The sequence below is a fragment of the Ips typographus genome, linkage group LG2 (assembly GCF_016097725.1).
Source record: "Ips typographus isolate SLU linkage group LG2, UJ_Ityp_2.0, whole genome shotgun sequence".
Lineage (NCBI taxonomy): Eukaryota > Metazoa > Arthropoda > Insecta > Coleoptera > Curculionidae > Ips > Ips typographus.
The window spans coordinates 4,041,133-4,054,192 of record NC_138423.1 but is presented as its reverse complement, the minus strand read 5'-3'; the positions used below and the strand labels follow the sequence as shown (position 1 = coordinate 4,054,192).

The window sequence follows — 13,060 nt, the reverse complement described above, 5'->3', positions numbered from 1 at the left end:
TTACGAAGCATTGTGAGGTATTACAAGGCATTACGAGGTATTTTTTAATAGACTACCTATAAGTATAAAGTCTGAAATTAACTTCAGAAGATTTAAAATTGCGTTAAAGCGATACCTTATGGAGAGGGAATTTTATAGTATAGTTGAGTACTTTGGTGGATCTTAAATATGGAAATATGGATAGATGGTCTGTTTAATTTGTTATTTTGTTGTCTGTCGAACTTTATTTTGTCTACTGTGTTAAGTGTTCGTATCTGACTTGTGACGCATTCCAAACATATTTGTATGTCAAATGGAATAAAGGAGTTTTATTATTATTATTATTATTATTATTACGAGGCATTTTGAGATATTTATAAGACATTTGAGAGAATTTTGAGTCTGTATATTTCAAAATGTAGTGTATTAATATAACAAAATTGACTGAAAATTGAACAGGATAAGCACATGTAATTATTATGGTAAAATCTTTGTTACATGATATTGAGTTGAAACAATATTCATTACAAATTATTATAATAATTTACCAATTTTTCAACATTTAAACTACATTTTTAAGGTCACGTAACTGTTTTTGACAGGTGTCAGTTGGCTTTGCCAGTGTTACAAGCTCTAAAATGGCATAATCAAAGTCACGTGATGTGTATTTTACTATTTCAGCTTTTACAACTGTCTAAATTTAATTTAACAAATGATCAACATTTAAATTACATTTTAAAGTCACGTGACTGTTTTTGACAGGTGTCAGTTGACTTTGCCAGTGTTGCAAGCTCTAAAATGGCACAATCAATGTCACGTGAAGTGTCTCTCGGCTTTTACAACTGTCTAAAATAGTATAAATGTAATTTACCAAATTTTTAAATTTTAAACCACATTTTAAAGGTCACGTGACTAATTTTGACAGATGTCAACTGGCCTTTACAGTGTTGCAAGAACGTGCAGAATTGCATTTTCAACGTCACGTAACGTATATTTTGCAATTTAAGTTTTTACAACTGTCTAAATTTAATTTACCATTTTTTAAAGTTTAAACTGCGTTTTGAAGTTTACGTGATTGTTTTTGACAATGTCAACTGGCCTTCACAATGTTGCAAGCCCAAAAATTGAATTATCAAGTCACGTGACCTACTGTCTAAATTTAAATTACCAATTTTTCCACTGTTTCTTTTAAATAAGTGTCTTTATTTGACACGTGCTAACTTGGTTACTATGACAGTTAGAAGATTCGTGCAAACGTCAAAATATAACCCGTAATTTCAGGCAACCGTACAAAAAATCACACCTTAAGTCACCTGACCTTAAGAAATCAATTTGAAGCTTTCGGCACAAGGTCAAATCAAGTGTCAAAAATTTGGTAAAACCTTTACGTTGTCACCTAACCTAACCTAAAAACTGTCAGGAGATCTTTAAAAAAATTGAATTTTAAGCTTTTGGCTCTCTAAAATTTGGAAAAACAGTCACGTAACCTGAGGAAGTCATTTTTATTGAATCATTAATCCTTATCGACATTTTGACAATAGTCAAAAGTCATGTACAAATTGATAAAAATGCTGCGCTACAATGAGCAAGCCCAAATGCTAATTCTAAATGTGCTGCTTTTTTTGGAGTACGAAAAGAAACAGTTTCCAGATGTCATCCCAATTGATTATTCCAATGTGTATGATAGAGCAACGCAGGCTTTAAAAGTGAGTACTGCTAGCATATGCCGAATGAAAAAGGCTGGAATTCCAGCTGACGACTCCTATTTCACCAACATTTCTAAGAAAATGTCGGTCAGTAAAATCAAAATAACCGCTTTTATGAAAAACAAAGAAGTTAGTAATGTTGGTATGTCAAATTACTATTTTCGCTTTATTATGCAAAGCACAATAACACAGCACAAATTCAATGAACATTATTAATATATTATGTTATTAGGAGTAGAAGAGATCTTTAAATGAGTGCAAGCACACCTATTCACTGAATGAATGATGATTAATCTGAAACTCTCATGATCATGTGATTTTCAAGGCACTTGATCATCAGTCACTTTCGAATGTACTAATTTTTCAAAGCATTTGTAGGTTAAAATTTGTGACCTAATTCCAGACATGCGTGTTTTTTCACCTGCTTGACGTCATTCTCAAAGGGTAAAGTTTTGACTATACGAAATAAATTAGTAAAAAAATCAAGATAAACAAATCAATTTCGGTTTTTTTTTCGGATATTGTCACGTTTAACTCCGGAAGTACTAAGAAAGGGGTAGTTTAATCTGCTCCTAATTGCTCAAATTTGTCCCAATTTAAACTTCCTTGTATCTCTTCAAATAACCGGTAATAGATAGAAAAAAAGTAGTATACGTGTTCTGATCTCTTTTTCTGAGCTGAGATGACTGGCGAAAAGTGGGCGGCGCAAACTTCTTTTGTTTCAAATTTACGGGGGGTTTTCGAAAATTGGTAATTTTTGAACCTCTTCTGTATTTCAGTTGCTCTAAAAGTTATCAAAAAAGGAAGAACGGTTCCCGGTAGTAGTTTTCATGTAGAATCCAATGGCGTAATCAGTTTTTTCTATTCCGTTCAGTTTCTGACATATGACAGTAAGTTACATTTTTTTAAATGGAACATCCTATATATTTTTACGTCATTTAATTCAGTTGATTTTTACCTTTTCAACGGTGTATTACAACATATAAGTTTGTAGAGGTTAATCCTGTTATTTTAACAAAAGACCTTTGCTAAGCTAAAAAAAGGCCAATATCTAAAATATCAAACAAAATCGGAAATCATATAAACTAACACATCAGAAAATTAAATATTTTTAATAAATCTTATTATCTAAGTTACAAACAGTTCTACCGTCACTTTAATAAGAAAAGTGGCCATTTCTATTTTCTACTATTTTTAAGGTAAAAGTTGAAAAAACTGTTTATAAATGACACGTAACATGTTAATATTAGCATAGCCAAATTTTGTTTCGACTGTGGGTATTTTTATACATATTAATTAGCACTTTTTTTGTTAAGGAAACGATTTTTTTCTAATTACCAAGATTAACGTTTACAAACTTATATGTTTTAATACACCGTTGAACAAGTAAAAGTCAACAGAATTTAATGATCTAAAAATATATAGGGTGTTCCATTTAAAAAAATATAACTTACTGTCATATGTCAAAACTTCTACCGGAAACCGTTTTTCCTTTTTTGTTAACTTTAATAGCAAATGAAATACAGAGGAGGTTCCAAAATGACCAATTTTCAAAAACCCCCCGTATCTTTGAAACAAAAGAAGTTTGCGCCGCCCACTTTTCGCCAGTCATCTCAGCTCAGAAAAAGAGATCAGAACACGTATGCTACTTTTTTTCTATCTATTACCGTTTTCTCTGTACCCCGTAAAACCATCGAAAATGCAGCACCCTGTATACAGAGGGTTAAGTTTGAATTAAAAAAGTTGATTTTTAATTGACTAGTTTTCGAGATATTTGCAATATTCCAGACTGTTTGGGCACCCTGTATAGGCTTCCATGAATTCAAGGAAATTCGCGAATATTCATAAAATTGGCATTCTCTCTTAAACTTCAAATTATGACATAAATCGCTCTCTCTCACAAATAGAGCTGAGCTAGGACGTTCAAGAACATAAACAATCAAAATACGGGGTAAGACGAAATGAACTAATACCATACGAAATAACACAAAATAACTAAATGTCCAATTCGTAACAAAAATAATAAAAAAACTTGTATACTTTACCCCGCCTTTATGTTTCCATTCTTGGTCAGCTCCCATTTCGTGACATTTATACAAAATAGGAGTAGGTTTCGAAGCTTGTAAGCACAACAACTGATCCAAAACTAGCTCGTTCTTATCCGACTGATACCACAGTTGTTTTTTCGTTTTTGAGCAAGAGCGTAAAACTAGAGAGCTGCCTTTTGTTTTTGTATCTTTGGCACTTTGCACGCACAAAGAACTATTGGTCAGTCTAAAAATATGAACACCATTAAACAATTCATTTAACTAACAAAAACTCTACCTAATGTAAAATTGGTCAACATAGTTCCTCCTCCTCGAGTGCCACGGTTGAAATTTGTCTTGTTCTAAAGCGGACCATTTTTTTTTCAGTCTTTGATCGTCATCGGATGGAAGTGTTAATTCCGGATAGATGTGTTTGAGATACCAATCAAAATCGTGACATTTCAATTCTCTACGTAGCTGCATTCGTGATGATACGTTCCCAAAATCCATGTTTTTCGCTTGGGTATTTTGACTTATAAAATAGTCCTAAAAAAATACAACCACGTTCGAAAAAACTGAACTAATTTAGTATGGCCACCAAAAGACTAACCTTGTAATCATCCATCCATACACTAGCAACCCGAAGTGAATTATAAAGCATGGTATCTTGGCCGTCTGGAGAACCATAAGGTCTTCTGTGGCGAAAAATATGCCCTACTCTACTACAGGGAATCATTTCAAGCGATCCGCCACACATCCAAACCTGAAAATCAAACAATGCATGCAAAACTACAATACTACAAATAGAGATGGAAAAGTATCAGAAATTTATTTTTGGAGGAACTGACAAAAAAGAATTCTATAAGGAATTTTAGAAGAATTTAAGAGAATGAAGAAGAGAAAAGCCTAATAAATAAACATCAAAAACATCAAAATTATAAAATGCCAAGTAGAAGTGTTTTTGGAGGAACCACACTGTAAGAAGTCTTTACAGCTGCACGGAACCAAATTTGACAGTTCTGACGTTGAAGAACACTTTTTATAATTTTCTTGCGTTACGTACGTTGTGTTTAATGCTCCATGCAGCCAATTAAACAGTTAGAACGATAAGAAACACTTTTATGTTTCACCTATACAGTATGAATAAATAATACCTTGGAAACGGTGAAGGTTATAGTGTTCGTAACAACCTGAGGGCAAAGAATAGCTATTTAACAAGAAGGGACAGCCGGCATAATTCCTTTGATGTTGGGAAGATATTTTTGGCTGACCTCGGTTTGCCTTTGGTAGGAATCATGTTGCCGGTTGTCTCTTATCTTATTTCATTTTGAAATAAAAATTGCATCCAATTTTCAGAGTCAAATATAAACTAATTCCTTATAATCATTGTTTATTTCTTTTGAGTCAAAGTGTTTTAAGCTCGCCTCTTGATCATAGGAAGATATCAATTCTATTAACTATTATTAACTTTACTTTTACACCGATGTTTTAAAACAAATATTTGATGTGGTCTAAGATATGACACCGTTCTTCAACAACCTGAATGACCAACCAATGAAACTCCTGATATTCAAGGATTAAAGCCGATATCAGTCAATTGTCTCGTAACTTTGGTAGGAAGAGTCTCTTTCTAATTCGCTTTCTCTTTTCAACTGTCTCTTCTTATTAAATAACTATTCTTTGCTGAGGGCATTATAGGCGGGCGTTATCATAACGCCCTGAAACTTTTTTTAATATTAGCAATGGCATTTTTTATCTTCCATGCCATAAAAACTACGTATTTTCTATTCTAGGATGCTCTTGAATTTAAGGTAATAAATTTTGGTTACCTTTTGCTGAATTTTCTTTTTTTCTAAAATTTTGCCATTTTCATCATTGAGGTAAAATAAACATTAAACAACATACCGGTAAAGGTATACCTTACTTTTCAATGCCAGAAACAGTAAATAATTGCTAAATTAGGTGAAACGTAAAACATTGTATGCGCCACAGGCGTTAGGAAGAGTATAATGTCCATCAGGCTGAAACAGCCCGAGGGCCTATGGCCCGAGGGAAAGGACATTCAGGACATTATGGTCTCTGTAACGCTCTTGATACATAAATAGCTATAATACCTTGCTTGCGTCACGCGACACCTGTCATAAGTGTCAAAACCCACTCACCAGTGATCTGAAAGTATAAAATGCCAAATAGATGTGTTTCTCCATAAAGGAAAACTTGTCAGTTCTGACGTTACGGAACCCTTTGCTATACTTACGTCACTTAACGTCACAACTGTCAAGTTTCGCTCCATAGAGCTATAAATACAATGTGCAGAGTGATTCATCCAAAGGATAGAACTATTGTTGAATGAATTTTGCATTGATAATTTCGCATCACAGCTGCTTTACTTTTGACAGCTGTCTGGTGACGTAAAAAATATATCAAAGTGTCTGTTAATGTCCCAACTGTTCAATTTAACTCTATAGAGGAGGAGCTATGTATAGTAATTTATAGCTTTGATTTATCAAAGAAATATAACTGCGTATTCCAGTTGAACGTTAGCGCTGAATAAGTTTTGACCGTTTACAGCTGTCAGGTGACGTAAGAAACATATTAAACTGTCACTTAAACTCACAAATATCAAATTTGGGGCTCTATTTAAGTGTTTTGCATTTGATAGTTTCATGTCACCGCTGAATGAGTTCACCTGATTATAAGCCACGCTGTAAAGTGTCATAACTGTCAAATTTAACGTCTTAAACTGTCAGTTAACGTCACAGCTATCAAACAACTTCACACAGTTACGAATAACAGTTTGCGGCGTGATTTCTTGAAGAAACACGAATATTTGTATGTTATACTGTTTATAATGAGAGACATCTGGTGACTAGAAGCCTGTCATTAAACTCCATAGCTAGTTCAGGTCGTCAAAGTGGTGCACGTTATTCCAACCACACGAATTAAAAGCTTCTTGAGCATTTCGACGTTGCCTAAACGATCGAATCACGAGTTTTAGCTTTGGCAACATTGATATGAATATAAATTTCAAGTTTCTTGTGGAAAAGGTGTTTTAGAGTTTGAAAAACTGGAATTTTGTTTGGTTTGTGAAGGTTTGACGTGAGTTTGTCAAATGTCAAATATTATTTATATTAACTATTTGGCTATGCTGTTAGATTAGATGTATTGATAGACAAGTAGACAAGTTCCTTTCACTTTATCCTGAGAATAAATTTATCCGGAGGTGAAAGTACCAACCCTTAAATGGGGTGTTAATATTTCATAAATAAAAATTCAAAACAGCATCTTCCACAACTATTGTTTTGTGTTTTGAATTTATTTGCGACAATGCTTTAAATTTCATGTTTTGATTTCTGTAAAACGTATTGCATTTATTCACATCTGACTGAAAGAAGCATAAGAGAATATTCTCGATAAATTGAGAATTTAACCAAACAAGAAAATATTAAAAACTCTGAACAATTATTACACTTCGCGATAATTTAGCTTTTTCCGTAAATTTTCCACTTTCAGGCTATACAGATTAAACAAACGTTTTTCACATTTTAATAATTTTTCCATAATTAAAACAACTAGCAATGTCAGTCACAAGTCTTTACAAACTTTAAATGCAAATAATTGTTCTTTGATAGTTAAAATATTTTTTCAAAAATGAGATAGTTTTCACTGTCGTCTAAGTAAAAAAATTATGGAAATATAGACTTTATGAGCTGTCATGTGAATACCCGATTTATACACTACAAGGGCTCGATGGGCGAGAAGGATAGACAGGCGGTTTCCACAAACATATTAAGACATTTTGAAAAAAATAATGTTTCTATTTTAGCTTTTCCAAAAATGCAAAAATTGCTTCATGAATGCTAGAAAAACTTAAAACCAAATCAGATAGAAAATCGTTATTTTGCGTGCCAAAAACCTCCAAGTTTCAAATTTGATACACTGTTTTCAAAATTGTTGTTTTCTTGAAACTGAAATATGCTTATATGTAAATAAGATTTGTATTAACATTGATTTTATTAGAATTTTAGTATTAATTGTATATTTTAAATTCTTAGGGTGACAAAAAAAAGTTTTAAGCAAAACCTGAAAATGTAGAAGAAATTTGGGATAACCCTGTTACGAGACGATAAAGAACAAGATGTTAAAGGTTCAAAAAACTGTTTCTAAACTTCTTCTACATTTAATTAAACCCCGTACTGTTTCCAAAATAACAATCGTATATCGGACCCCTATCATATAAAAAAAATATACAATATACAAAGTTATAAATGGAAAACTCACCAATAAGTAATAAAGTTAAATCAAAATACCTTGAATCAGTTACTCTATTTCCATATGCATATTATAAGATAAGTCACCACAATTGTTATTGATCACTTTCAATGCTTCAAATTAACAAATTGAATAATGGTTACTTACCCTGAAAGACATTTCCAAATTTTCACCTCCCCATATGTTCATCCCTGCGTCATATTCCCCAATATGAACGAAATACTTGCGGCTTATCGCAAACAAACCACCCGCCATTGTTGGAGATTTAATCGGTTTTACAAAGTCCTCAGATTTTGCCAAAGTTCCTACAAAGTAATCGAATTTTAAAGGAATAAAAAAACCCAAAAAAACAAATTACCTTTCGGTAAATTTTCCCATTTGAAGTGTAAACCCCAATTGAACCCACCTCTAACCAACGGGCTTGAACTGTAAGCAAATGTATCTGGGTTAATTATATCAATGATAGGAACAACCACGTTTGACTCTTTCTCTTTAATCCTGGAGAGTAGGGGCTGCACCCAGTCCTTATTTACTTCAATATGACTATCCAAGAATATCAAAACCTTTGAAATTTACCGTTAGTAAGATTGAAAAACTAACTTTGTACTTTCTTACATCTCCTTGAGAATGTCGAGCGCCGAACATTCGAGCTCTAATTAATCCTTCACGTTGTTGGGTTTTTAGCAATTTAACTTTATCTAGTTTGTTTTCTTTCAAGTAACTTTCTATTTCAGAATGGAGATTTTCAATATCACTAAAATCGTCTACTAAAACGATTTCTTTCAAGAGATTCTCAGGTGTTCTATCCAAAATTGAATGTACAGATCTCAATAAAGTTTGGTAATGTTCATTGTAGAAACATATAACCACACTGGCTTTTGGTAAATCAGATTTGTATGTTATGTTTCGACATCTAAAAGAGAACATTTTTATAGGGCGTGTAATTGGTTTTTTTTGTAATAATTTAGGCTGAGAACATTGTGAAAAAATAATACAGTTTTTCGTCACTAAAAATAAAAGTTTATAAAGCAAAGTAAATTAATGCATTCTTTGTATAATTATATCTACATATACTGGGTGTCCAACAGTGGATGGTATCTGATGGTTGAGCCTAAAATGGTTTTATCATTGCCACGTTATGGCTTGTATTAAAAAGTAGCAGCAACATTGTCATTTAAATTGAACACCCCCTAGATTCTCATAAATTCCGAATCGCAATCTGTTTCTAATCATTTTTTGTTAATACGACTTTATGTCTATATCTTTTACCGTTTCCGAGATGTTGCTACATGTATTGATTTCTTTATTAAAAACATTGCATTAATAAAATTGTTCTTATGCGCTTATCTTGTTTCACAGAAAGAAAACATTTTGGTCACAGTTTAATAAGGGCTAACAAAAACTATTATTATGGGAAGAAATTGATTCTAAATTATACAGGATGGCTGTAAACTAATATTTTGGCTGTTAGTCATAAAAACATTGAAAGTTGTGTTTTGTTTAATGGAACTGCCTGTATATTATTTTGAAAAGAAAAGCAAAAATCGATCTTATTCACATCAACATGTTGTTTTAAGGAAAACTCACTGTTTCTCTCTTTGTTTACTGCTACTACAGAGAGAGACAGAAAGAGGTTCTCTTTTCGCTTACAAGGGAAAATCTCATTAAAACACTCATTTGTTTCAAGCAAAAATTTAGTTTTTGTCTTTGTTTACTGCTAGGTACTATAAAAAAAGACAAAAAGAGTCTTCAAACAGGAACAATTTTCCAGTGCAATTAACAGCTTAATTTTCAAAGTAAATATGGTTCGCTTTTGCTTGGCCTACAAACCATTTACCTACAATGGAAAAACCCATCAAAGCACTCGTTTTTTTCAAGCAAAAATCAACTTTACGTACTTGCACAAAGTTTAAGAAGCAAATCTTTGATCAATTTTAAGCAAAAAGTTCGTAAAAACATGGGACTGACATAGGAGGTGTCAAAGTTACATTTTCTTTTACAAATACCTAATTCAAGAATTGTAACAGATAGGAGAAAAAAACCAAGAGGTAAAAAAGTTTCTACATTAATTAAACAAGGAATTCAGATTTTGTGGAAAGGATTATCAGTGGCGTACCATACAAAAGATAAACACAGGAAAAAACACCCTGTAACAAAAAATAACATCACCTTCACGCTATAAGTATACAAAAAAAACTGGAGAAAAAAATAAACTTTGATACCCTGTATTTTCGAAATGATACGTTTGCAGTCCTATGTTTATAGGAACTTTTTTGCTTAAAATTTGTCAAAGTTTTAGCCCTTAAAGTTTGTACAATTAATTAATAAACACCCTGTATATTGTCTGAATTTTGTATTTTTGTTGCAAAAGCCAGTAATTTTTCACAAATTTGTGTTTGTCTTGTATAAAATCTGAGACACAAAAGTGTGTTTTAAAGGGGTAAACCGCTGGGGCATTATGGTGTACAAACTTTATGAATTAATGGGCATTACTGGAGGTACATTGGTATTTTGAAAACTATTAATAGTATTCTGAACGTCTAAATTATTTTATAAAAAAAAATTATAGAATAATTTTTTCTATACATCTACCATTCAAATTTAAACATAAATAAAGTTTGGTAATTTCAATAAATTCCGTTGGAATACAATGAAAAATTATGGATTTTGTAATTTTACTTTTAAAAATTTTCACGTTCTCTAGCGACAAAACCGTACCCCTAACCCATCAACTTTTATACGTCAATCGAAAGTTTATTTCATTGGCTATCCATTGGCACATAAAAGTTTATACAAAGTGTGGCAAATAAGCTAGTTATTTGCCAAACCGTCTAACCTATTCATTCAAATTGGGAGACTGTTAGAAAGCTCATTTCATTAGCTATCCATTGACGTATAAAACAGTACTAAAAATGGTGCAAATAAACGAGTTATTGAAGATTGAACAAAAGAATGCACGAAAAATAGTCAACTTTGACGCTCTCTAGCCGCCAAACCGTCTAACCTATCAATCCATGTTGGAAACTTTCTAGAAAGATCATTCCATTGGCTCTCCATTGACGTATAACACTCTAGTAAAACTAGTGCAATTAAGCGGGTTTTTGAATATTAAACAAAAGGATACACCAAAAAAATATGTCAAAGTTGACGCCCTCTAGTGGCTAAACGGTACCCCTAACCAACAGACTTTTCTACGTCAATATAAAGCTCATTTCATTGGCTGCCCATCGACATATAAAAGTATATACAAAGCGTTACAAATACGCGTGTTATTTACGGTTTACAGACAGGGTGCCCCAGAAACACTTTTTGACTGGTTAGGGCTAATTTGACCCTGGAGAATTAAGAAAACAAGGTTACATGAGCTACTAGGTCTACTACGATGTAATGCATAGAAATTTGTTGAAAAACCGATTTTGCAAATGACAATTTCGTAAGGGTCAAATTGGCCTGAAACACCACCACTATTCTAATGTGTTTTTCCTTATATTGGCCACTTAGTGCAAGCGAAAATCGACTTTAATGATTTTATTTCTACAGTTGTGCTACGGTCCTAAATTTTACACTCACTGTGCTAGGTTTGTGCCAAATATCAGTGCCGTACCTGACCAATTTTAAAAAAAAATCCCCCAAGGAAGTTAGAGTGGATACAGTCAAGAAAAACGTTTAGTTAGCTTTGGAGCCATCTGGCGGCTAAACGAAGCACCCTATCTACACAAACGGTCATATGTAATGTTAGGTTAGTTATTGGAAGTTATTAGGAATTACTGGGTGTTACAAGGAATTATTGGCATATTAGGAATTAGTGTACAAAATTGTACTCAGCGGTTTACCCCTCGGTTTTAAATTATTACCATATGTTTATAATAAATAGGGACTACCTCACATTTGGCATTATTCAAACATGGCAACTAAAATTTGATAACTAGGAATCTACAACCAATGTAATATTAGGTAGATGATCTACAATGAGTGATATCCAGTCATTCTACTCCCCTTAATTTTTTTATTCAAAAGTTATTAAAGGAAAATTAAATAACTCTAAAATCAACATCAAATTATTGGTTTAAATGTTAAAATAAAAAGGATTTCACCAAAAGTTTTACAAGTGAATCTTTTAATGTTAATCTTGATTTTGATTGTCTGAACTGTTTTAAAGAATAAATTCTTATTGAGTTTCCTTTCCTACTGGCTTTTCCATAATTTTACTATTTTTCTTGTGCTACTTTTTTTCTAATAAAAATTACACTTAGAACAAAGTTCTTAGAACAAACATGATATGATAATATCCATACTGCAATCATTTATCCTCCTTCTACAGATTTACTCCCATAACAAATACACTTTGTTCTGTTTAAAATGAATGTTAAAGATTTAACTTACAGTGTATTTCTTGTATCAGGTATTTCCCGATGATAGCTCAGTTTGTTACTAATCAACACATTGTAAGCATGGATCTTGTAGCCTGCATCTTTCACTGCCTGATCCTCTTTGTTTCTGACTAGCCCCAAATCAAACAATTCTAAAAATCATGCAGACACTATTTAGTACTTTTCACACAGAAAGGAAGGAAAACATCAACATACCTTGCTCCAGAACATTACTAGTATTTCCACTATGGGTTATTTTCGGTTGTAACTTCTTCACCAGAGCTTGGCTGTTAAAGGTTTTAAACTGATTCTTCTTGTAATAATCCTTACTCATAAAGGTCTTCTTTTTGTCATGTTTATAGTTGTCATCCACTCTGTTTCTAAACACTTCTGTTGCAGCCTTTGGAGTAGAGTGGTTACCATATGTTTGAATATGAGTGTATAGATATATTGATATAATCCATGTAAGAGAGGCAAATGTGATTCCATATAAGAATGATTTGTTTATGCTAACCATACTGAAACTGAACTGAAACAACTTGGAATAAAAATATTACATTACTTAACGCATTAAATTGAGATTCATAGACAGATTTTATAGCCATTAAAGGCTGATTACATGTAAAATATGGTAAAATGGAACGTTTTAGAACATTATTCCTTATTGTTGTTTTTGTTGACATGTCAAACTGAAAAGTAAATAAAA

The 13,060-nt window shown here is 32.4% G+C and overlaps 1 protein-coding gene across 2 annotated transcripts in view; it reads right to left on the bottom strand.

Moving 5' to 3' along the window:
• Positions 1 to 13,060, bottom strand: part of LOC145723994 (polypeptide N-acetylgalactosaminyltransferase 35A-like) — a 20,410-nt gene extending 7,350 nt beyond the window's left edge. For both annotated transcript variants that reach the window (XR_014176899.1, XM_081972053.1), the window contains exons 1-8: positions 12,571 to 13,060; positions 12,368 to 12,506; positions 8,600 to 8,897; positions 8,343 to 8,547; positions 8,132 to 8,289; positions 4,323 to 4,475; positions 4,011 to 4,258; positions 3,731 to 3,959 (exon numbers count right to left, since the gene is read on the bottom strand). Coding sequence is in view for 1 of the 2 variants with exons in the window: in XM_081972053.1 (XP_081828179.1) it covers positions 3,731 to 3,959; positions 4,011 to 4,258; positions 4,323 to 4,475; positions 8,132 to 8,289; positions 8,343 to 8,547; positions 8,600 to 8,897; positions 12,368 to 12,506; positions 12,571 to 12,871 (1,731 nt within the window). In the remaining variant the exon portion in view is untranslated. The remainder of the gene's footprint in view (positions 1 to 3,730; positions 3,960 to 4,010; positions 4,259 to 4,322; positions 4,476 to 8,131; positions 8,290 to 8,342; positions 8,548 to 8,599; positions 8,898 to 12,367; positions 12,507 to 12,570) is intronic.